At 43.3% G+C, this 24,410-nt stretch overlaps 1 protein-coding gene across 4 annotated transcripts in view; it reads right to left on the bottom strand.

The window, feature by feature from the left end:
• Positions 1-24,410, bottom strand: part of UGGT1 (UDP-glucose glycoprotein glucosyltransferase 1) — a 173,858-nt gene that overhangs the window by 61,401 nt on the left and 88,047 nt on the right. For 3 of the 4 annotated variants that reach the window (XM_059704829.1, XM_059704831.1, XM_059704830.1), the window contains 5 exons: positions 10,390-10,554; positions 6,449-6,569; positions 3,556-3,654; positions 2,822-2,845; positions 2,229-2,323 (listed from right to left, as the gene is read on the bottom strand). In XM_059704829.1, coding sequence (XP_059560812.1) covers positions 2,229-2,323; positions 2,822-2,845; positions 3,556-3,654; positions 6,449-6,569; positions 10,390-10,554 — 504 coding nt within the window. The remainder of the gene's footprint in view (positions 1-2,228; positions 2,324-2,821; positions 2,846-3,555; positions 3,655-6,448; positions 6,570-10,389; positions 10,555-24,410) is intronic. The other variant, XM_059704832.1, reaches the window with a different exon arrangement.

The raw sequence follows: 24,410 nt of genomic DNA, 5'->3' as shown, positions 1-24,410 counted from the left end.
AGGCCAGAAGGGAGTGGCAAGAAATATTCAAAGTGATGAATAGCAAGAACCTACAACCAAGATTACTCTACCCAGCAAAGCTATCATTTAGAATTGAAGGTCAGAGAAAGAGCTTCACAGATAAGGAAAAGCTAAAGGAGTTCATCACCACCAAACCAGTATTATATGAAATACTGAAGGGTATTCTTTAAGAAGAGGAAGAAGAAGAAAAAGGTAAAGATAAAAATTATGAACAACAAAGTGATAACAAATACACATCTATCAACAAGTGAATCTAAAAATCAAGTGAAAAAAAATCTGATAAACAGAATAAACTGGTGATTATAATAGAATCAGGGCATAGAAAGGGAGTGGACTGACAATTTTCGGAGGGAAAGGGGTGTGGGGGTGCAGGAAGATATTGGACAAAAATCTTACACCTATGGACGAGGACAGTGGCGGGGGGGGGGTTAAGGGCATGGGGTGGGGTGGGAACCAGGTGGAGGGGAGCTATGGGGGGAAAAAAGAGGAACAACTGTAATAATCCGAACAATAAAGATTTATTAAAAAAAGGTATTCAACTCTGCCTTCCTGCTCCCATTCTACCACCACTTGCACGTCTATCACTCAGAGTTAGGGCACCTTACACGCATGTCAGTCTGAGTTAGGGCACCTTACACGCGTGTCAGTCTGAGTTAGGGCACCTTACACACGTCAGTCTGAGTTAGGGCATCTTACATACGTGTCAGTCTGAGTTAGGGCACCTCACACACGTCAGTCTGAGTTAGGGCACCTCACACATGTATCAGTCTGAGTTAGTGCACCTCACACATGTATCAGTCTGAGTTAGTGCACCTCACACATGTATCGGTCTGAGTTAGTGCACCTCACACATGTATCGGTCTGAGTTAGTGCACCTCACACATGTATCGGTCTGAGTTAGGCACCTCACACATGTATCGGTCTGAGTTAGGCACCTCACACATGTATCGGTCTGAGTTAGGCACCTCACACATGTATCGGTCTGAGTTAGGCACCTCACACATGTATCGGTCTGAGTTAGGCACCTCACACATGTATCGGTCTGAGTTAGGCACCTCACACATGTATCGGTCTGAGTTAGGCACCTCACACATGTATCGGTCTGAGTTAGGCACCTCACACATGTATCGGTCTGAGTTAGGCACCTCACACATGTATCGGTCTGAGTTAGGCACCTCACACATGTATCGGTCTGAGTTAGGCACCTCACACATGTATCGGTCTGAGTTAGCGCACCTCACACATGTATCGGTCTGAGTTAGCGCACCTCACACATGTATCGGTCTGAGTTAGTGCACCTCACACATGTATCGGTCTGAGTTAGTGCACCTCACACATGTATCGGTCTGAGTTAGGCACCTCACACATGTATCAGTCTGAGTTAGGCACCTCACACATGTATCAGTCTGAGTTAGGCACCTCACACATGTATCAGTCTGAGTTAGGCACCTCACACATGTATCAGTCTGAGTTAGGCACCTCACACATGTATCAGTCTGAGTTAGGCACCTCACACATGTATCAGTCTGAGTTAGGCACCTCACACATGTATTGATCGTTCTTCACTAGGACTGCTCCTGATTCAACTCTGAATTAACCACAGCAACTCATCTGTTTCCTCTCAGAGCAGAAGGGAAGTCCGCCCCTCAGTGAGGCTGCAGCCGCCTAGATGTGTGGGTGTGTGTTAGTGAGCCTCCGAGACACAGGTGCCAGGGGACCCAGGGGGTGTGACACTGGACTGAAGACTCAGTCTGAAGCTGCCCAAGAAAAGGAGATGTAACACCTCAGACAATGACACTCTCCAGAAGTCGGTTTCTTCTCCGTGAGCCCACTGCCATTCACTCAGGCCTACGACGCTTGGGCACTCTGCTCGCCGGGCCTGCTTCTGTATCACTCACTCACCCCCAGGCTCTCAGCGTAGGAACCCGCCCACCCGCACAATGCACCCCACAATCTCTGCAGCTTCCTGGCAACAAGACGGTGCGCAGCCACACAATAAAAGCTTGTCCACGATGATCTCATTCTTTCTCCTCTAAAAGAGCCTACCCCTTCACTAAGTGGAATACGCCATCTTCTCTGTTCTCCTACTGGCTGGCGGACCCGTGAAGCAGCAGCGCTCTGCTCCCTCAAACTCTGACCTTCCCACCAGAATAGCAGTATCAGCACACAGATGCTCATGAGGACAAAATTAAGTTGTAGACACTTGCCTGATGTTTTATAGCATCATACAACAACTGCCTTCCAGACGGGCTATCAAAATCTCCAACAATCCAAAAAGTGACTGGCCTGATAAAAGAATCATCTGTAGAAAAACAAAACAATAGACTGAGTTGGAGAGAAGAAAGGACATTCTGTTTCAATATGGTTATTAAGTAAAATAATTTCTGAAAATCATGCAAAAAAAATAAGAAGATTACAAGTTTAATAAAGATACAAAGCAAAAGTAGTGAAACTGATAGTAGAATGAAAGCAGGGTACCTTCCATAGGGCTTAATTATAAACTAGGGACATGCAATTATTAATTCTACTAAGGTTTGGGCATCTGTTAGCACATAAAATGAAAAAAGACCTTTGAACGTGTGGGTAACATATAGTCTTTAATCATATTAATTTGTAACTTTCTGAAATATACTTCTTTGCAAACATTTATACAAACTTTATCTGAATGGATAAATTATCTACTGTTACCCACAGGTTCCATAAACATCCCAATAAAAGGTCAATAAATTCTGAAATATAACAGTACCTGAAATATGATAATTAAGAAAAGAAACAGAACATTCTAAAGTTTAAAAGTTACCATAGATTTCCTTGGAGGACATCCCTGGGCAAAGGTAAAGGGAAAAAAAAGTCATTTCTAGGGTTATAGCCTATTATCAGAGTCAAATTTTAAATAACGCCTAACACGACCTATGCTTCGTTCTGTTCCTTAGTCCCACTGGTGCTGAGCACTGTCCAGTGCTCCTCAGAACCAGTTTCCTGAAGAATCAAATGGAGCAATGACTGCACTTACATAGGCCTAGGCACTAGACCTGTTCTCTAGAGATTACAGTGGGATGCAAACAGCTGCCTTAAAGGACAGTCAGTGTGACCAAGGGGAAGTGCCTCTGTCTGCCATCAAAAGGATATCATTTCACAGTCTTAACCTAGATAAATAACTACATAAAATCAGTTTTAAAACTTACACAGTATTTCTAGAACCAAGTTTACCTTTAAAAAATCAACCCAATACTGTCACTGAAGAGGCAAGACAAAACAATTTCCAATCCATTAACCCTCTAAAACATCATAAATGTTTTTCCATTCTGAGCCATGAATTTTTTTCCCTTTTGACTTTAATATCTAATTTAAAAATTACAAGGACAACATTTAAATTTTCAGAACTATATAATTACATTTTAAATAGATATTTTCTATGCTCAAATCAGAATAATTAATAAATTATGACATCTCTCTCCCAACAGATACTAATGATTAATTTTTTTTGCAGATACTAAAACGAATGTTGAATCCAAGATAAGCCTAGAATATTACCTTTCTTTGTCAGATAGTTCATACTGTTGGCTATAGCAGCAGTCTTGCCTTGAGAATCTAAGGCAGTAAATCTAGCATAATCATCCACAAAAAAGTTATCTGAAAAAAAATTGAAATAGATTCATAATTAATATGACTAAATTCCATCTAATGTTAATTTCAACTGATAATCTGACATGACCATAAGTTTTATAAGAATGCATGAGATATATTGCTTCATATTTATTAAACAACTTTATAATCCCAGACCCCTATTCCAGTAATAACATTTTAATACACAAAGTTAATAAAAATGAACACATCTCACATGACTCTCATGTATGTATGTGTCATTTCAATGGTTTGAATTTATTCTAGTCCCACTTCTATCACTTCACAGCCTGAGAATATTTCCTAAAGATCCCCCTTAGCATCATCTCTCCCTTCCACTGTCCATCCACCATAATAAGCTCCTCCTCATCCTTATTTGTGTGTGTGTGTGTGTGTGTTTGTGTGCAAAAATAGGAGAGAAAATACAAAAATTCTCATTTTAATGTTTTCATGGATCAGAAAATAGTATATCCTTAGCCCTAACAGAAATAAAAGGTCAATTTCTGATACATAGCTTCTCTGATTAGTGCCCATGGGCATGCTCTCAATAATCGTTTCCCGCCATGACCAGTTTGGCTCAGTGGATAAAAGGGTCCCGGGTTCAATTCCGGTCAAGGGCATGTACCTTGGTTGCAGGCACATTCCCAGTAAGGGGTGTGCAGGAGGCAGCTGATCGATGTTTCTCTCTCATCGATGTTTCTAACTCTCCCTCTCCCTTCCTCTCGTAAAAAATCAATAAAATATATTTTTTTAAAAATCATTTCCCCCTCAGATTACTCTTGCCAAAATTCCAGTTTCAGCACGTCATTCCCTTGCTCTAATCTACCCAGTAATTTCTTCATACCTACAAAATGGTCCCCAGCCTGGTATCATAAACGCTCTATCTCTAGCAACCTCCCCAAGCTTATGCATTCTCTCACCCCAACACAGGTGCCACTCTTCTCTCACTGTCCTCCAAGCACGTCTTGCACATCTTCCCATCTACCTGTCTGCTCACCCACTCACCCACCTGTACTTTCATTCCACAAAACACACTAACCCTTTCCATCAGGACTCCAGGCAGGAAAGCTGGTAAGCTAGACAGAAAGCAGTGCCGCCACGACTGAAAGAGGGCAGCGACAGTGGCAGAGCCGGGGCCGGGGCAGAAGGCGGCCGGCTGTGCCTTCCCTGACAGGCCCACAGCTCGCCCCGCAGACTGCACTGCTCCCGGGACCAGCACCGTTTCTCAGCTCGTTACCACAGCGCCCACAGAGAAAGGACCTCTTCATTCATGCACACCCCAAAGGTAACTACTGACAGTTAAAATGATGAAAACAACAAAAGCTCAGGATAAAGATTCACAACACTGTTCACCTTGCTCTATTAAAACTTCCGGCGCCCTGGCTGGTGTGGCTCAGTGGTTGCACTGAAGGATCACAGGTTCAATTCCTGGTCAAGGGCATGTACCTGGGTTACAGGTTCTATCCCCAGGCCTGGGACACATGTGGGAGGCAACCAATGGATGTTGTCTCTCTCACATGGCTTTTTCTCTCTCTTTCAACCCCCGCCCCCCTTCCACTCTCTAAAATTCAATGGGGGAAAAAAATCCTTGGTGAGGATTAACAAAAAGAAAAAAAATTTCTGGTGAAAAGCAAAAACCTAATGTAAAGAAACAATGCAGTTCACATTCTGACTATTTTCTTTTCAAATATAAGCATTTATGTGCATTTTCCTCTACTGAAAAGATATTCAGCTCAAGTTAGATTAGGAGATGGTCGCCATAAAGTAACAGCCATAAGTAGATCTACACATTCATCATTCGCCATGACAACAGACACACTTGGCTCTGACTTCGCCAGTCCCGGTCTTTCCCCGCAGTGAGACTTCTCGGGCAGGGATGACACTTCCCTTCTTCCCAGCTGGTTGCTAACGTGGCCTTCAGATCTCACAGGAAGGCCTAAGGAGCAAACTACACCTGGGCGCAGTACATCTGCCTCGTGGAAGGTATTCTTGTGGAAACAACCCAAACACTCATCAACTGAGGAATAATAAGCAACACGTGAGCTACTTATACTATGGATATTAATCAGCCATAAAAAGGAATGAAGTACTACTGACATATGCTACCACATGGATGAACCTGAAAAACATTGGAAGTCAGTCACAAAAACTTCACATTATATGAAATATCCAGAATAGAAACAGAAACTAGATTAGTGGTTGCTGGAGGATAAAAGAAAAAAATGGAAAGTGACTATTAATGGGCACATCAATTCTTTTGGGAGTGATAATGTTCTAAAATTAGATAGTGGTAATGATCACACAACTTTGAAAATATACTAAAATTTGTACAATTTGAAATTGTGCACTTTCAAGGATTTAGTTTTATGGCATGACACTATTTCTCAATGAAGCATTATTTTTAGGAAGGCATTATGTTCTCAAAGAAAAGCTACCTAAAATATCTGTTGACATTATTGCTGATTCTAGAATAATGATGAAGAAAAGATAGTGCTTGAGAGTTTTATAACTAAGAAAGTGAATGATACAAGTCCCTTTTATCAGCTAAGCTTGTTTAGTTGGTAAAAGGCACTGAATATTTTCCAAAGTTTACAAGGATTTATCCAGGAAGAATTTCTCTCCTTTTGGAAGATACTTTTGTGAATTTAGAAGCTTGTATTATAAATTCAAGGTGCAATGAATTTAAACATAAAATTGTGTCACAATCTTGGGTCATCTTCTGAACACTGACATCTCATAAATGCAAAGATTCTGAAAAACTAATCAAAAACAGCCCGAAAGTAGTTCCTGAAATGCTTCTTACTGGTTGCTGTTAAATCCAGGTATTCTCGCTCAGCTGTCAAAATCCTAGCATTGATTCGTGGAACAACATTCGGCTGATTCATAATATACTCTACCACATCCTGATCATGAGACAGTTCACCCTAAAGAAAAACAGAAAAACAGGGTATGGGTGGGATGAGCGTTAAAACACATCTGATCGAAATAATTTATTAGAAACTAATAAATCATTAACTTTATATTATCTTCTTATGTACCAGTAATTGCTAAAAACAGGCGCTATCACATCATAGGTCCCTGTTATTGCCGAGCATAGCTTGGTGTATTATGCACAGTATAATGTTAACTCCTTCAACAATGTGAGGCAGATATTACTGATGTCCCTTTAAAAGATGAGGCACCTATGGCACAGAAGGTTTAATAGCTAACTCATGATCACAGAGCTAATGAGAAGTGAATATAAAATGCAAATCCAGGTTTATTTTATCTCTCCACATACCACTGTGCTTCCCCAGAAATAAGCAAGTGCCTCAAGTTAGTTAAGAGTTAATGTCACCAGTTCCCAACTCATAAGCTGTGTTTTACAACTTCACATGTGTCACACCACAACATGGTCACAAGCTGCAACAAAACCAAAGGAGAAAGGAGAGCTGAGGTAGAAAGCGTACCCATGGAACCAGGAGAAAGTGGCATTGCTTTCAAACGCAGGTCTTGGACAAAGTCAGTCCTTGACCAAAAATTATACCGAAGACACTTTTCCTATGACACCACCAGAGTTAGAAGAAACTATTAGAGATGAAAAAATAAGGAGACTTAAGCGGATGCCGAGAGAGAAAGAAGCAGCCCTTGAAGAAATGTGTGAGATGATGCACCAAAAATAATAAAATGTTGCCATACTTTAAAATATAAATAAAATAAAAGAAAGCGTTCATACAAGCATGCCCTGGCCAGTTATTCAGTGGTTAGAGCATTGGCCTACACACCAAAGAGTCATGGGTTTGATTCCCAGTCAAGGGCAAGTACCTGATCGTGGGTTCGATCCCTGTCCCTGCTCAGGGCGTGTGCAGGAGGTAACCACAAACAATGTTGTGTGTCTCTCTCACATGGGTGTTTTTCTCTGTCTCTCCCTTTCCCTTCTACTCTCTCTAAAAATCAATGAAAAAAATATCCTCGGGTGAGGATCAACAACAAAAGTTAACACAAGCAGAGAAACATTCTGAGATCTGCTCATTGTTAGTTTCTCTTAAAGAAGAAAGCCATATAAATTCTCTCAAGCAGTTAATATACTTTGTAATAAAAACTGCCCCAAGCCTTTTCACTTTCAGGCATCCAAGTAACCACATATTTCCAGAATCACAATTACAGTGGGGAGAAGAAAAATAATTTATTATTCTTTCCTTTTACGCTTCTCATGTTATAGAAATACCTGTACAGCTGATCCTTGAAAAATACTATTTGAAGTGCACGGGTCTGCAAGGGTCCACTGATACACAGATTTTTTTTTCAATAAATGTTGTAAATGTATTTTCTCTTCCTTATGATTTTCTTAACATTTTTTCTCTAGTTTACTTTATTATAAGAATACAGTATATAATATATGACATACAAAATGTGTGTTTATCAACTTTTTATGTTAACAGTAAGGCTTCCAGTCACCAACAATAGGCTTAGTAGGTAAGTTTTAGGGAATCAAAAGTTATATGCAAATTTTTAACTGCAGGGGCGTTGGCACCCCAACCCCTAAATTGTTCAAGGATTAACTGTAGTTTATTGTTAAAAAACAAACAAATGAAAGTTGAGAAAGAAATGTAATGTACTTCAAATAGGAAAAACTCCGAGTCCCACACCTACACCTAATGATGAAATGTCTCAGGTGGAAGGGGGTCCTGAAAGGTCCTAAAACCAACCAGAGGATCCTGAAAACAGGGAGAGAACGACTCATCACATAGACCCAGTCCTGAGTCTGACTCACGGCTGATTTCTCAAGAGAAATCAGAGATCAAAAGGCAATGGAATTACATATTCAAAGTGCTGAAAAGGAAAGGCAGTCAACCAAGAATTCCATATTCAAGTAAATTATCACTTTTAAATGAAGGGCAAATAAACACATTCCCAGATAAAGAAAAACAAAGAGGATTTTTCACTGGGAGACCTGACTGAAAATGGATCCAAAAAATAAATGTTAAGAGAAAAACTATAAAATGCTCAGGAGGAAAGAAACATAGGTATAAATCTTTGTGACCTAGAATTAAACAATAGTTTATTATATATGATTCAAATAGCATGAGCAACAAAAGAAAAAATAGTAAATTGGACTTAATCAAAATTAAAAACATTTGAGCTTTAAAGGATACAACCCAAAACAGTGAAAAGGCTAATCAGCACTGGACAATTCTCTCAGTGGTGAGAGCGCCAGCCCACAGACTGAAGGGCTGTGGGTTCGATTTTAGACAAGGACACGTACCTCGGTTACAGGCTCAATTCCCAGCCTCGGTTGTGACACGTTTGGGAGGCAACCAATCAATATGTCTCTCTCACATTGACATTTCTCTCTGTGTGTCTCTCTCAGTCCCTGCTACTCTCTAAAAATCAATGGGAAAGAAAAATATCCTTGGGTGAAGATTAACAAACAAAACAATAAAAGAAAAGGCAAATCATAAAATGGAGAAAATGTGTGAAAATAATACATATAAGTGATTAGTATCCAGAATACATAAAAAAATTCTTACAACTCAAAAATAACAAAACAACCCAATTAAACATGGGCAAATAATCTGAATAGACATTTCTGCAAAGAAAATATAGGCTACACTTAAAGAGACGGATAATACCAAGTGTTGGCTACAATGTGGAGAAAGTCAAACCTGGATACACAGCTGACACGAATGTTCATGCAGCTGCTTTGGAACATAATCTGTTAAAATAGCAGGCAATCCCACTACTAGATCTATGCCCAGGACAGCGTGTATACAGCTGTTCACAGCAGCACTATCCATAGCAGCCAAAGTGGAAACAGCCCAAGCACCATCAGCTGCAGAGGAGATAAATGCGCTGCATCCACCTACGGAACTACATTTGTCCACGGAAGAGAATGAGACACTAACACAGACTCTAACAAGGATAAACCTGAAAGCATTATGCTAAGTGAAAGAAATCAGGCACAAAAGACCACATATTGTATGAATCCATTTAAATCCAATGTCCGAAAGAGGCAAATCCACAGAGAAACAGATTCATGGTTGGCAGGGGCCGGATAAGGGAAATGGAGAGTAACTGCTACTGGGTGTTGCTATATGTTAGGGGTGATGATAATGTTCTGAAACTAGACAGAGGTAATAGTTTCGTAACTGTGTTTACTCTAAAAACCAATGAACAGTCCACTTTAAAAGGTTGAGTTTTATGGCATATGAGTTATATTTCAACAATAACTATACATGTGAAATATTTTAACTTTTTTTAAGTCAAAATTCCTTACAAGTAGAACAAATATCTCCCAGAATGACTATCTTAAGAATTTTTAAAATAAAATTTAATCCTGAAACGAATAAAATCAGCTATTACAAAAACAATGTATGGAAAGTCTCATGAATATTTCATTACAGCTTGGCCAGTGTGGCTAAATGGTTGAGCGTCAACCCACACACCAAAAGGCTGCAGGTTCAGTTCTTGGTCGGGGCACAGGCCTGGGCTGCCAGCTTGATCACACGGAGGAGGCGTGCAGGAGGCAGCAGATCAATGATTCTCATTAATATTTCTATCTCTCTCTCCCCACCCCCTCCACTCTCTCTGAAATCAATAAAAACATATTTTTAAAAAATATTTTCATTATTGCAGAACTTGCTAGAAATCTGCAAATCACTTACAGTAGTGTATAGAAAATAGTGATACTTAAAGAAGTTTACTGCCTACGACAAAAATGAAAGCAACCATTCTCTTTCAAAACCAGCCTGCAGGTCAGCTCACCAAGTACACTGCGCGCTGGAAGAAGCTGGTGGTCTCCAGGATCTTGTGCATGGTGATGGTTTCCAGCTCATCAGGGTCCAGCTGGGCCTTTTCCAAGGGCATCCCATTGAACAGAACGACAGGCAGCAGACCAACCCCAGTCTGCTCGTAGTAGCCTCTTGCTTCCTAAAACACAAGGGACCACAAACAGCATAGTTTGTCCTTCATAAGACAAATGGAACAAAGACTATTTTTCATACATGCAAATTCTACCAAAAAAACTCAACAGAAATATTGTCACCAAGAAGTAACTAAAGAAATTTTATTTAAAAAAAAATCACAGGTGATATCATAGTTAATATCCTACTGGGTAAATCTGAGATTAAATTACGGATACTTTATAAAAACACACAACCTTGTAAATTAGGAAGTACTATGGGGCCAGGGGTAATTTTAAGGAGATCAAGCTACCAAAACTACACAACAGATCTTTTGGCAATGATGGAGATATTCTATTTTTGCTCTCCAATGCAGCAGCCACTAACCACACCACTCGAAAGCTAGAGGCTACTATAATGGGCAACACAACAACAGACTGACATAAATTATTAGTGTTCTTGGACATATAGTCTAAGAAGAAGTATTTACACCCAATTCTAAGTGAAGAAGGGTCCATGTCACTAAAAACGAAATTACACATGCAGAAAACAAAACAAAGTTGATGTGAAAACAGTGTTCAAAAATTGCTCTACAACCTTCTGGCCCTTTAAATACAGTTCCTCATGTTGTGACCCAACCATGACATTATTTTCGTTGCTACTTCATAACTGTAATGTTGCTATTGTTATGTATCGTCATGTAAATATCTGAGATGCAGGATGGTCTGAGGCGACCCCTGTGAAAGGGTCGTTCGGCCGCCACAGGGGCCGCACCCACAGGCTGAGAACCGCCGCTCGACACTGTACTGAGCTCAAGCTTTGTCCTCTCCAGGACAAAAGAGTTTTCTTGGCGGGGAAATGTCAGGCTGACAAACTGGCAACTATAAACGGCAGATAAATATATTTTTTCCTGACTGCCATTTTTCCCTGTCAAAATAGGTACATTCCCCAGATAACAACCACAGACCCCAGAATTAAAACTTCCTTGTGAAATATCTTATAACTGATTATTTTTCTGAAAACAGAACTTTTTCACCTGCAAACCATTGCAGTGGTTGCCAACCTTTCGGAACTCGTGGACCACCAGTGGTCCGTGGACCACTGGGTGGCAACTGCTGGTTAGCGAGCACAGAGATTGGGTAACTAGCACAAGCATCAGCCAGGGACTGCTTAGTTTCCACCCAGATCTGGCCAAGGTAGTACCTGACTGCGAGGCCTCTCTGAGGACTGGAGACGGCTCAGGACAAAAGGCCCTTTCTCCATAGCAATGTTCAGACTTTTAAAATTTACCCTTTCAAAACTGTAAGCATGTAAATTCTGTTCTGTGATATCTCAGCTTTTTCAAAGATGTTTATAAAAACTCATTTTTAATATACTTTGAGCTTTGAAAATGATTTCCCTAACAAAACAAAACCCACATTTTAAATCTAAGTGACAATGAAAAGTAAGTTAAGTAATGTCGGTGGTCTTTGGGAATGACGACAAAGTGAAAGGCAGGAGTGGGAAGAAGACGTTTTAACTATATAGCTTCCATCTTTACAACTTGTAAAGGGTTTACCACACCAAATAACAAAATGCAGCCCAATTACCAAAGAGCCACGTTTAAAAATTACATGTGAGAATTTCTATCAACTGATCACCAAAAATGTTAATTATAAATAATGTTAAAACATTAATCACTGGAAAAGTCTTATGAATGAGCCACTCACAAGTGACAACTACGATTAATAAAGACCCAGAATTAATATGCCAAATGCAAAATGTTTGCATGTGCAAGTTAGAACTTTTTTATCTACCATTATCTTACTGGCTTTGAAAGATACACACCCATCAGATGATAGTCTCTTCAGTTTAAAAGTTCTACTTTAATTATACTGCCCAGTTTTAGAAATAATTGCTTCCTTCCAGTATCAGAGATAGAATATTCCACAGCTTCAGATTTGTAACAAAAGTCACAGATATTTATAAGTATAAAAACATTTGCTGAATACACTCATTCCTCCTTTTCAAAAGAATCTATTTTCTTGGGCTTTTTTTGTGTGAGGGTACAGCTCCCACAAGTTTAAAACCTTACTAAAATCATTAGATTCTTAGAACCTATAGGAATCTCACAACATCCTTCTCTTAAGAGTATACCCAGCCTCCTCCCACTCCCAGGCATGCAGCTCACGATTTAGTGCTCTGGGTTAGTGAGACTCTCACTGGACATCCATATCAATATTACTTTATTCAAAAACCATAAAAGGTAAGTGACTCAAATAGTTAGAGAATGAAGTAGTATATACAAGTAATATGATCTCTTATATATGGGAAGAGCTGCTAATCAGTACAGATGAGGAAAATGGTCAAGTCTGGAAATTCCTGAGGAGCTAGGTCTGATACACCCATTTGATTCTTTAGCAAAACAAAGATTTAAACACATAAAAGACAATATGTAAAAATACCCTTTCCCCAAACTTGCCTACTGCATACTTTTCAAGCAAATACTTTTGATATAATAATCACCCACAATAAAAAGGCAACATGAATTTTTTCTTCAATAGAATAAATTAGAATTAAACATTTTCTAAACATGAAATAGATAAAATTCCATTCACTCCCTCAAATCTTTGGTATTCCCAAAGTGGTCTTTCTTGTATTTCACCTGTTCTTTTTCTACAGCCTGCTATTCTTGCTGTTTGTGAAAACATGAAAAAAAAGCACGAGGCCCAGGCAGTGTGGCTTCGTTGGTTCAATCCTGTGCACCAAGGCTGCTGCACTGATTCTGTCAGGGCACCTACCGGGTTTCAGGTTCGATTCCTGGGTCAGGTCACATATGGGAGGCAACCAATCGATGTTTCTCTCTCACATCAATGTTTATGTTTCCCTTTCGATCTCTCTCTCTCTCTCCCCCCTCTTCTTCTCCCTCTCCCATTCTCTAAAAATAGTATATGTATATGTATATGTATAATATGTATACGTATATTTAAAATAGGTTGCTGGTTCAATTCCTGGTCAGGGTACATGCCTGGGTTACAGGCTTGATCCCCAGTAGCGGGGGGTGCAGGAGGCAGCCAATTGATGCTGCTCTCTCTTTGACGTTTCTCTCTCTCTCTCTCCTCCCTTCCTCTAAAAATTTTTGATAAAAACATATTAAAATTTTAATTAAAAAATCACTGGGTGTCCATATCAATATTACCTTATTCAAAAAAATCATAAAAGGTAAGTGACTGAGCAGAATGCTGCAATATCATAATGGATCCATCTCCAGTGTAAACTGAAGAGATCTCATGCCCAGTTTCAGCTCCATACCCACCTTGATCTATCACAGCACAAGGAGACCTCACACTAGGGCAGGATGACGTCAGCATCACAGCTGAAGGAGACGTCCCTCCCACCACAATATGGCGTCCACTGCGGACTCAAGTGCCCTTGTGAGGGGCTGGTTATCTGGCACCATCTGCCCCGTGGCCCAGGCAGAGTCCGCCCCCTGGTGCATCAGGGGATGGGCACAGAGACTCCAGCCCCGCCCCCTGGTGCATCAGGGGATGGGCACAGAGACTCCAGCCCTGCCTATGGACCTGCTTGGTCCATGAACTGGCTCTAGAGCCTCCTGGACACAGCCTGGGAACCCCTGGAAAAAATGTCTTACAAAATCATCCATGGACAAGAGAGCCTTTGTGGAAGTCCAGGCTTCTAGCAGAGAAGCTCCAGGACACCACTGGAGAAAATAACTACAAGTTTGGACATAGTAAACAGGGAAAGAGCAAGCCTGTCTTTACACTACCACCCCTCCCAAAGGCAGTGCAAGCTCATGGCCTAGAGGTATCTTCAGTGCCTATGACTTCTGCAGGGGAAAGTGAGAGCAAGTGAGCATGCCCCTGGCTTCCCCACTATCTAGGATGCTGCCACAGGCTCATTTCTCTCTCATCCATCCTAAAGCACTGACGTGGGAGCTGCATGCCTGGGAGTGGGAGAGGCTGGGAACACAGACGCTGCTCTCAGAGGCGTCTAATGGAGGCAGATCATACTGCCTTCATCAAGATGTACAGCCATGAGCCACCCAGACACCTCCTCCACGGATTTCCCCAAAGGGCTCACGGGTACCAGTGCTCACCCGACACACTCCCACCCTGTGGCGGCTCCCTGTGTACAGTCCTGACAGTGGCGGCAGACAGTTTTGCCAGATGACCAGTGAACACGTACAGAAAGTCAGCCCAAATCTGTGGGCCAGAAAGAGCCAAAAAACTTGAGCTTTAGGGCCATCTTGGGGAAAACAAAAGGGAGGCTGGTCAGTGTCCAATATTGGGCATTGTAGAATCAAGAGAATCTATACAAGCTTCTGAATTCTGTCCCACAGAGAACAAAGAGCATGGAGCAGGTGTATCCACAGACAGTCAGAATGCCTCAGAATTCCTAGCAGCCCGAAGAAAGGTATTTCTCACCCAAAGGCAGTTACAAAAGACTAGAGGAAGTGACTGCTACTTCAAATGCAAAGAAAGCAATGCAAAACTGCAAGAAACATGAAAAATAAAGAAAGTATAACATCACCAAAGAATCACAATCATCTTCAGCTAGCTGATCCCAAAGACACGGAGACCTGTGATTTACCCAATGAAGAAATATAAAATAGCTATTTTAGGGAAATGCAATAAGCTACAAAAAAAAAAAAAGGAAAAAGAATTCAACAAAATCAGGAAAACAATATCTAAACAAAATGAAAAGTTTAACAAAAACAGAGAAATCATAATAAAAGAACCAAGCAGAAATTCTAGAGCTAAGAAATCAATGAATGAAATGAAAACAGCCTTAACATCAAATCAATCAATCAGAAGAAATAAATCCTTGAGTTAGAAGAGAGGAACTTTGAAATGATACAGCCAGAGGAGAACAAAGAAAAACGCGTGAAAGAAAGAAATGGTATCTGGTTAAATCACTGGAGTCCCAGAAGGAGACGAGACGGAGAAGAGGCAGAAAGCTTATTTTAAGAAATGGCCGAGAACGTTCCAATCTGGGGAGAGATTCTGGTGTCCAACCTCATGAAGTCGTCAAACCAAAGGAGATCCTGAGCTACAGACATGACCATGACACTGTCGAAAGTCAGTCAGAGAGAGAATATTCAAAGCAGAAGAGAGAAGAATCTCGCTGCTTTAAAGGAAGGCTGTCAGCAGCTTTCTCAGCAGAAACTCGTAGGCAAGGAGAACGACCTGGTGTGTTCAAAGTGCTGAAAGAAAAAACTGCCCACCGAAAATACTCTCCTGGGCAAAGGTAGCCTCTGGAAATGAAGTAAAGACTTTCCCAGACAAACAAAAGTTAAGAGTTCATCACTACTAAACCTGCCCCACAAAAAATGCCAAAAGGAGTTCTTTAAGCTGAAGTGAAAGGATTCTAATCATTAATATAAAAACATACAACACACTGGTAAGGGTAAGTATACAGTCAAATTCAGAATATTCTAATATTGTAATGTGGTGGTTTGTTGACCACTTAACACTAGATTTTAGGGACAAGACTATTAAAAATAACCATACCTGTAATTTGTTCATGAATACACACTATGAAAAGAGGTAAGTTGTGACATCAAAAACATGGAGTAAAAGGGTAGAGTTCTGTATGTGATAAAAGTTTTTACCAATGTAAAGCAGACTATAAAAGATGTTATACGTAATCCTCACAGTAAGCGCAAAGCCAGAATCTACAGATTCACAAAAGGTAAAGGAACCAAAGCACACCACAGATAATCATCACTTCACCAAAGAAGACAGAAAGAAAGGGACAAAGGAACTACAACAGCCATAAAATAACTAATAAGATGGCATTAATACATCCCTTACCTAACAATAATTACTCTAAATGTAACTGTGTTAAATACTCCAAACAAAAGGCAAAGAATGACAAGAAGGATTAAAAAAGAACAACAACAAAGCCCAAAGTTGGCAGAAATAAAGATCAGAAAATCATCAGGAAATAAAGATCACAGAAAAAAATAAAAGACACAGAGACCAGAAAAACAACAAAAAAGAGTAACAAAACTAGGAACTGGTTTTTTGAAAAGATAAACAAAATTGACAAACCTTTACCTAGATTTAACTAACAAAAAAACCCTCAAATAATAACATAAAAAATGAAAGAAAAGACATACAACTAATACCACAGAAATACAAAAGATCGTAAGAGACTACTATAAAAAATTTATAGATCAACAAATTGGAAAACCTAGAAGACATGGAGAAATTCCTAGAAACATACAACCTACCAAGACTGAATCATGAAGAAATAGAAAATCTGAATAGACCAATGAGTAAGGAGTCTGAATCAGTAATCAAAGACCTCCCAACAAAGGAAAGGACTACATGGTTTCCCTGGAGAACTCTACCAAATATATAAAGAAGAATTAGAACTAATCTTTCTCAAACTCATCCTAAGAACTGAAGAATAAACATTCCCAAAAACAATTTACTAGACCAGCATTACCAGGTACCAAAGACAGATAAGGACACTAAAGAAAATGACAAGTTGATGAACATAGATGCAAACATTCTCAACAAAATATTAGCAAACCATACTCGACAGCACATTAAAAGGATCACACATTATGCTCAAGTGGAATTTATTCCTAGGATGCAAGGATGATTCAACGTGTGCAAATCAATAAATGTGATATACCACATTAATAGAATGAAAAATAAAAATCATATGATCATCTCAATAGATACAGAAAAAAGCATTTGACAAAAAAAAGAAAAAAAAGAAAAACTGAGCACAGAAGGAACCTATCCAACATAATAAAGGCTATATGTAATAGGCCCACAGCTAACATCATTCTCACAGGTAAAAGACTAAAAGCTTTTCCTCTAAGATCAAGAAGAACTCAAAACTCCTACTCTCACCATTCCTATTCAACGAAGTGCTAGAAGTCCTAGCAAAAGCAATCAGGTAAGAAAAAGAAAGAAAAGGCATCCATACTGGAAAGAAAGAAGTAAAACTACTTTTGTTTGCAGGTGATATGATCTTATATGTAGAATATCCTAAAGACTCCACCAAAAAACTATTAGAATAATCACCAAATTCAATAAACTTGCAGCAAACAAATCAAAATTCAGAAATCATTTTCCTGACGTCAGCATCACGGACGTGATGGTGTTCACACACCAACAACAAACTATCTGGGGGCAGGGAGGAACCCACTCACAATAGCATGAAAAACAATAAGATACTTAGGAACAAATTTGACCAAGAGGGTAAAAATTTGTTCACTGAAAACTATAAGACTTTGATGAAGAAAAACGAAAATCTCTCTCTCACACACACATACACAAACACACACACACAGATATCCCATCCCATGTACATGATCCCATGTCCACCTTACCCGAAGCCATCTATAGATTCAATGCAATCTCTGTAAAAATTCCAATGGCATATTTCACAGAAATAAAGAAAAAACATTCCTTAAATTGGTATGGAACTAAAAAAGATCCCAAATAGCCAGGGCAATCCTGAGAAAGAACAAAGCTGGAGATATCACACTTCCTGATTTCAAACTATCCTATCTAATAAAAGAGAAACATGCAAACTGACCATAACCCCGACACCCTTCCCATTGGCTAACCCCTGAACACTTCCCATTGGCTAATCAGCAGGATATGCAAATTAACTGCCAACCAAGATGGCAGCCGGCAGCCAGGCAGCTTGATTGCTCCAGTGACGGAGGAAGCCTATGTTCCCGGCCTGCGGCAGCCCACCTCTGAGCTCTGTTTGCAACAATGTTGCAATTACAGAAGCTAAAGAAACCCGATTCCTGCTTTCAGCTGGCAGCGGGCTCAGAACTTCGAGCGCCAGTGATGGCAACAGAGTTTCAATTATAGAAGCTAAACAAAGCCTAGATAAACTGCTTTCAGCAGCCAAGGCCTCAAGCTGGAGCCGGCCTCAGAGCTAAAGCCGGCTCTCAGCTCCAGTGACAGCCATAGAAGGTAAATAAATCCCAGAATAAAAAAAAAAGAAAAAAGGAGGGGTTGGGAGCTTCAGTCACCCGCCAGCCTGAAAACAGCCCTCAGCCCCTCACCCAGACTGGCCAGGCACCCCAGTGGGGACCACCCCCAGAAGCCCCAGCAGCCGGTCTTGCCTTGAGCCCTGGGAACCGCAAATCAGCGGTCCGGGCTGCAAGGGAAGGCCCGCCCCAGCAGCCGGTCTTGCCTTGGGGCCTGGGAACCGCCCATCAGCGGTCCAGGCTACAAGTCAAGGCCTTCCCCTAGAAGCCCCAGCTACTTTAAAAATAGAAGGCTCTCCTTTTGAACCAATCTGTTTAGATTCAGGATTAGTAAAACAGTATGGAACTAATTAAATACAGTGATAGGAATTAGGAAGTGTGACACTGATGGTTCTGGGCATGTGAAGGGTGAGGGACAGAAGGGTATACATGGCCTTCCCTTCAGTTCTGCCGGAGAGATGAGCTCTGAGGGCCGGAGCTGCTCCATGCCCAGAGGAGGTGGGTGTGGTCAGGGGCTCTGTTTCAGAACTTCTTGCCAAGCAGAGCATTTACTCAACCCACAGGAACCTTTCTACTCCAGAAAACAGAAACAGCCAGTTCCCAATGGGCATGGGAAAACCAGTGTCCCCTCCTGTGCACGGCGCCTTGACGGAGTGACGGGGGAGGTGGGCGAGGGGAGCAGTGCAGAGTTGTTAGGCAGCTGGAGTGGGAGTGGAAAGGCCATGAAATGTCCACAGTCCTGGCTGTGCCCACGGCCTGGGCTGCTCCTCCAGGCACTGGCTGAGGGATTAGGGCTGATTCTCTCGGGAAGGGAATATTCCATGGGTGGAAGATTTACAGGCTGAGGGTGGGCCGTGTGTTAGTTTGGGGCAAATCCCTCAGCATTCCTGCTGCCAAGCCCTCGAAGGAATGAGGCAGAGGCACCCCTCACCCCCAAGACCCCTTCGTGGACATTTTAGCCTCTACGTGATTTTTAATCCCTTCAGGGAGACTTTCTATCCTGCAGTCCCATCCCACCCACTGTTGCTGTTTGTCTGCCAGCTGGGTTGAGCATCAAGGGGAAGGGGGTTTTATACTTACTGAAAGACTACTGATCCTACCGGGAAACCAACCTATTTATTATACTGTTGTAAATATCATACCCTTTATATCCTGTATATTGGCTTCTTTTAAATAAAGTGAAATGTCTTAGAAAAAAAGAAAAGAAAAAAAGGCAAGGCAGGACGGGACCCAGAAGACCCAGAAGCTGCCTGATATGGTAGTAGCTCTATCAGTAAGCACTCTGAAAGTCAGTGGCATAAATGCACCAATTAAAGGATAGATTATGAGGGTGAATCAAAAACAAAACCCACTTGAAATATAAAGACACATATAGATTAAAAGTAAATGAACTAAGCTGCAGCCTGTTTTGCTCAGTGGATAGAGCATTAGCCCATGGACTGAAGGGTCCCAGGTTCGATTCCAGTCAAGGGCTTGTACCTCAGTTGGTGGCTTGATCCCCAGTCCCTATCAGAGCATGTGTAGGAGGCAACCAATCAATGTGTCTCCCTTTCCCTTCACTCTCTCTAAAATTCAATGGAAAAATATCCTTGGGTGAAGATTAACAAAAACAAAATGAATGGATTAAGTAACATTAAAGAGATTATAAGAAAAATATATTCCAAATTCTGTTAGTTGTATAATGGTTGTGTTTAAATTATTAACACCTAAGAAATTGGGTGAAGGGTATATATAATATGCTGTAGTATTTTATAGTTTATTTAGATGTATGATATTATTTCAAATTAAAATATTAAAAAAATTAAAAATTAATAAAATATTAATTGAAATGTATCTGCATTACATGAAAAATCTCCTAATTGCTTCCAGCATAATTTATTAAATTGCGCTTAAATTTACAAGGGTTCAATTAAAAAAACCTTAATTCTAAATGATATAATAGAAAATATATAATAGTGCAGTTATAAGCACTTATCTGAAAATACAAATTTAAAAAAGTGAATTTAAAGAAGGGATTAGCCAAAGAAAATATATGCACAACCCATGGACACAGACAACAATATGGTGATGGCCAGAGAGAAGTGGGGGAAAAGAGCTGAGTAGAGGGGCAAAAGGGGGGAAAATAGGGACATCCTATATCCTATCTAATAAAAGAGAAACATGGTAATTAGCTGTACATCCGCTACCCTTCCCATTGGCTAATCAGGGCAATATGCAAATTAACTGCCAGCCAAGATGGCAGTTAACCACCAACAAAGATGGCAGTTAATTTGCATATGTTGCCACAATGCTGGGAGGCGAAAGGGGAAGGACTGAAGAATGGTGATTGGCAACCCAGGCGGCAGGCGAGAGCTGGGGGGTGGGCAAAGGCTGCCTTCAGCCGGTGATCGCCATTGGAAAGACAGTTGGGGTTGCCGGCTGGCCTGCGTGGAGCGATTGCCACGGTGATTGAAGGGCGGGAGGGCCTGCGCCTGCGATCCGAGAGCGGGAGGTCTGGGCGCAGGCCAGGTGGCAACCCCGGACTCCCGGGGCTGGTGGCTGGCCTGCGGCCCCAAGATCGCCATGGTGATCGGAGTGCGGGAGGGCCGGGGCACAGGTCAGGCCGCAACCCCGGTACCCCCGGGGCGGGGTTGCCGACTGGCCTATGCCCAGCGATTGCCATGGCGATTAGAGTGCTGGAGGACCGAGGCACAGGCCAGGCCCCAACCCCTGACGCCCCGGGGGCCAGGGTTGCCGGCTGGCCTGCGCCCAGCGATCGCCATGGCATCCGAGGGTGGGAGGGCCTGCGCCCTGCGATTGGAGGGCGGGAGGGCCGGGGCGCAGGCCAGGGGGCAACCCCGGACTCCCGGGACAGGCCACTGGCCTGCGGCCCCGAGATCGCCATCGTGATTGGAGGGCGGGAGGGCCCGGAAGCAGGCCAGGCGGCAACCCCGACCCCCCAGAAGCCGCCTGCCCGCACCCGTGTGCGGCAGCAGAAGCTGACACTCCGAGCCCGTGTGCAGCCTCTGAAGCCGCCTGCCCACAGCATGTGCAGCCACAGAAGCCGCCTGCCGCCTCCTGTGACCTGATCCCGTCCCGGGTTGCAGGCCTGCGCCTGTGTACGGCTGTAGAAGCCACCAGCCCGTGCCTGTGTGCAGCCACAGAAGCCGCCTGCCTGCCGCATCCCACTATGATCCACTGAGTTATGAGGCCAGAGAGCAAGGATAACTTCCACCCCTGAGTCAAAGTGGGGAGCGGAGGACACGGCCTCCCCTCCTAAAGTCGCCAAAGGACAGGACCTAACCTAAGCCACATCCTCTGAGACAGCCTGGCAGGCACCACTGACCCTCTCTGCAGGCCGGGTTCCCCTCCCCCTTCCCCTGTCTCTGCACAGCTCCCATAGCTCCCCACTGGCTGAGTCAGGCACAACAGGTTTGCAGCCACAGGGGCGATTTAGCAGCTAATGAAAAATGCGAGAATGAACAAATGAAGCAGCTACTGCAGTGGGGAAAAGACGCTCATCAAATTCGATGTCTCTGAGAAACTGAGGCAGCCAGCACAGGCCCCTGCACAGGATGAGACTTCTGCTTCTAAAGAAACGTCCTGGGGTTAGAGGTGAGGGGGTGCTGCCTTTCCCATCTCAGAGCTCTAGGAGGAGTCTGTGCTCTCCCTCCTGGTATTCTTAACACCCAGAGACCCCTCCCCAGTCCAGGCAGGAATGTTCCACGCTGACCGCCTCCAGAAAGCAGAGAACAAAGAGGCACTTCTTGACTTCAAGCCTCTAAACCAGTGGTTCTCAACCTTGGCTGCACATTAGAATCACCTGGGAATCTTTTTAAAATCCTGATTCCTGGGCCTCATCCTCTGGAAATTCTGTTTCTTGGTTATGGGGTAGAGCATCCGTGGGCAAACTACGGCCCGCGGGCCGAATCCGGCCCGTTTGAAATGAAGAAAACTATTGAAAAAAAAGACCGTACCCTTTTATGTAATGACTAGAAGCCCGGTGCACAAAAATTTGTGCACTCGGGGGGGAGGGGAGTCCCTCAGCCCGGCCTGTGCCCTCTCGCAGTCTGGGACCCCTCGGGAGATAACGACCTGCTGGCTTAGGCCTGCTCCCAGGTGGCAGAGGGCAGGCCCAATCCCTAGGTGCAGCCCCTGGTCGGGCTCAGAGCAGGGCCGATTGCGGAGTTGGGGTGCCGCCCCGTCATGCACAGAGCAGGGCGGATTGGGGAGTTGGGGCGCCGCCCCTGGTCATGCACAGAGCAGGGCCGATCAGGGGGTTGGGGTGCCGCACGCTGTCACACACAGAGCCGCAGGGCAATCAGGGGGTTGGGGAGCTCCCCCCATCAGGCACAGAGCAGGGCTGATCACGGGGTTAGGGTGCCTTCCCCTGTCACGAACAGAGCAGGGCAGATAGGGAGGTTGTGGCCCCGCCCCCTGTCACACACAGAGCCACAGGGCAATCAGGGGGTTTGGGCGCTGCCCTGTCACGCTGATCCCGGTGCCAGGCTCTGATCCCGGTGCTGGGAGGCATATTACCCTTTTACTATATAGGGTAGAGGCCTGGTGCATGGGTGGAGGCCGGATGGTTTGCCCTAAGGGTGTCCTGAATCAGGGTGGGGGTCCCCACTGGGGTGCCTGGCCAGCCTGGGTGAGGGGCTGATGGCTCTTTGCAGCTGGTCACACATCCTTCAGAGTGGGGGTCCCCACTGGGGTGCCTGGCCAGCCTGGGTGAGGGTATGATGGCTGTTTGCAGCTGGTCACACACCCTTCAGGATGGGGGTCCCCACTGGGGTGCCTGGCCAGTCTGGGTGAGGGGCTGAGAGCTGTTTTCAGGCTGGTGGTGACTGAAGCTCCCAACCGCTCCTTTTTTTCTTTTCTTTTTTTTATTCTGGGCCAGCTTTAGCTTTGAGGCTTGGCTCCAGCTCTTAGGCCTCCGCTGCTGAATGTAGGTTTCTGGCCTTTGCTTACAATGTTGCGATCCTGCTGGCTGAAGCCCAGCGGACTAAAGCTGGTTTCTGGGGTTTTGTTTAGCTTCTATATTTGTTACATAGTTGCTTAGAGTTGCAGCTCAGAGGCTGGCAAGGCAGGCGGGGAATGTTGGAGTCCTCCATCACTGAAGCAAGCAAGCCTCATGTTAGTTTCAAGCTGCCTGGCTGTCGGCCGCCATCTTGGCTGGCAGTTAATTTGCATATCTCCCTGATTAGCCAATGGGAAGGGTAGCGGTTGTACGCCAATTACCATGTTTCTCTTTTATTAGATAGGATGTTTACTTTGAATTTATATTAGTTCACACAAACACTCCATCCATGCTTTTGTTCCGGCCCTCCGGTCCAGTTTAAGAACCCATTGTGGCCCTCGAGTCAAAAAGTTTGCCCACCCCTGGGGTAGAGCCACAACATTAGTAACAAAGAAACAGAATTTCCGGAGGATGAGGCCCAGAAATCAGGATTTTGAAAAGATTCCCAGGTGATTCTAATGTGCAGCCAAGGTTGAGAACCACTGCTCTAAACAGACTTGACCACTGCGGGCAAAGACCTGCAGCTGAGAGCGGGCAGGTTCTGGGTGTCGCGGTCCAGAGCATGGAGGACCTCCTGGGGGAGCAGTGGATCTGGAAGCCTGTGTGCTGGGTCAGAGACACGCCTGCCTCCCACCCTCCCCTGCCCTGCACATAGACATGCCTGGACTGGGGTGAGGAGGAGAAGGAGAACTAGAGGGAAGGAACACTGAGTGTTTGTTGGCGGCCATGTAAAAAGGACTGTGACCCTCCCCTCCCGCTGAGTCACAGGAGACTGAGGGTCTGAGAGCAGCCACACAGCTTTGTGGCCGTGACCAAGGCACCAAGATGGTGTCCATGCAACGGGGCTGAGGAGGAGTCAGAGGACCTCACCCCAGAAAACCCAATAGCTCTTTGTGTGAGAGAGAGAAGGTGGCAG

The sequence above is a fragment of the Myotis daubentonii genome, chromosome 7 (assembly GCF_963259705.1).
Source record: "Myotis daubentonii chromosome 7, mMyoDau2.1, whole genome shotgun sequence".
Lineage (NCBI taxonomy): Eukaryota > Metazoa > Chordata > Mammalia > Chiroptera > Vespertilionidae > Myotis > Myotis daubentonii.
The sequence above is the reverse complement of the archived record's forward strand: the minus strand, read 5'-3'. Positions and strand labels throughout refer to the sequence as shown.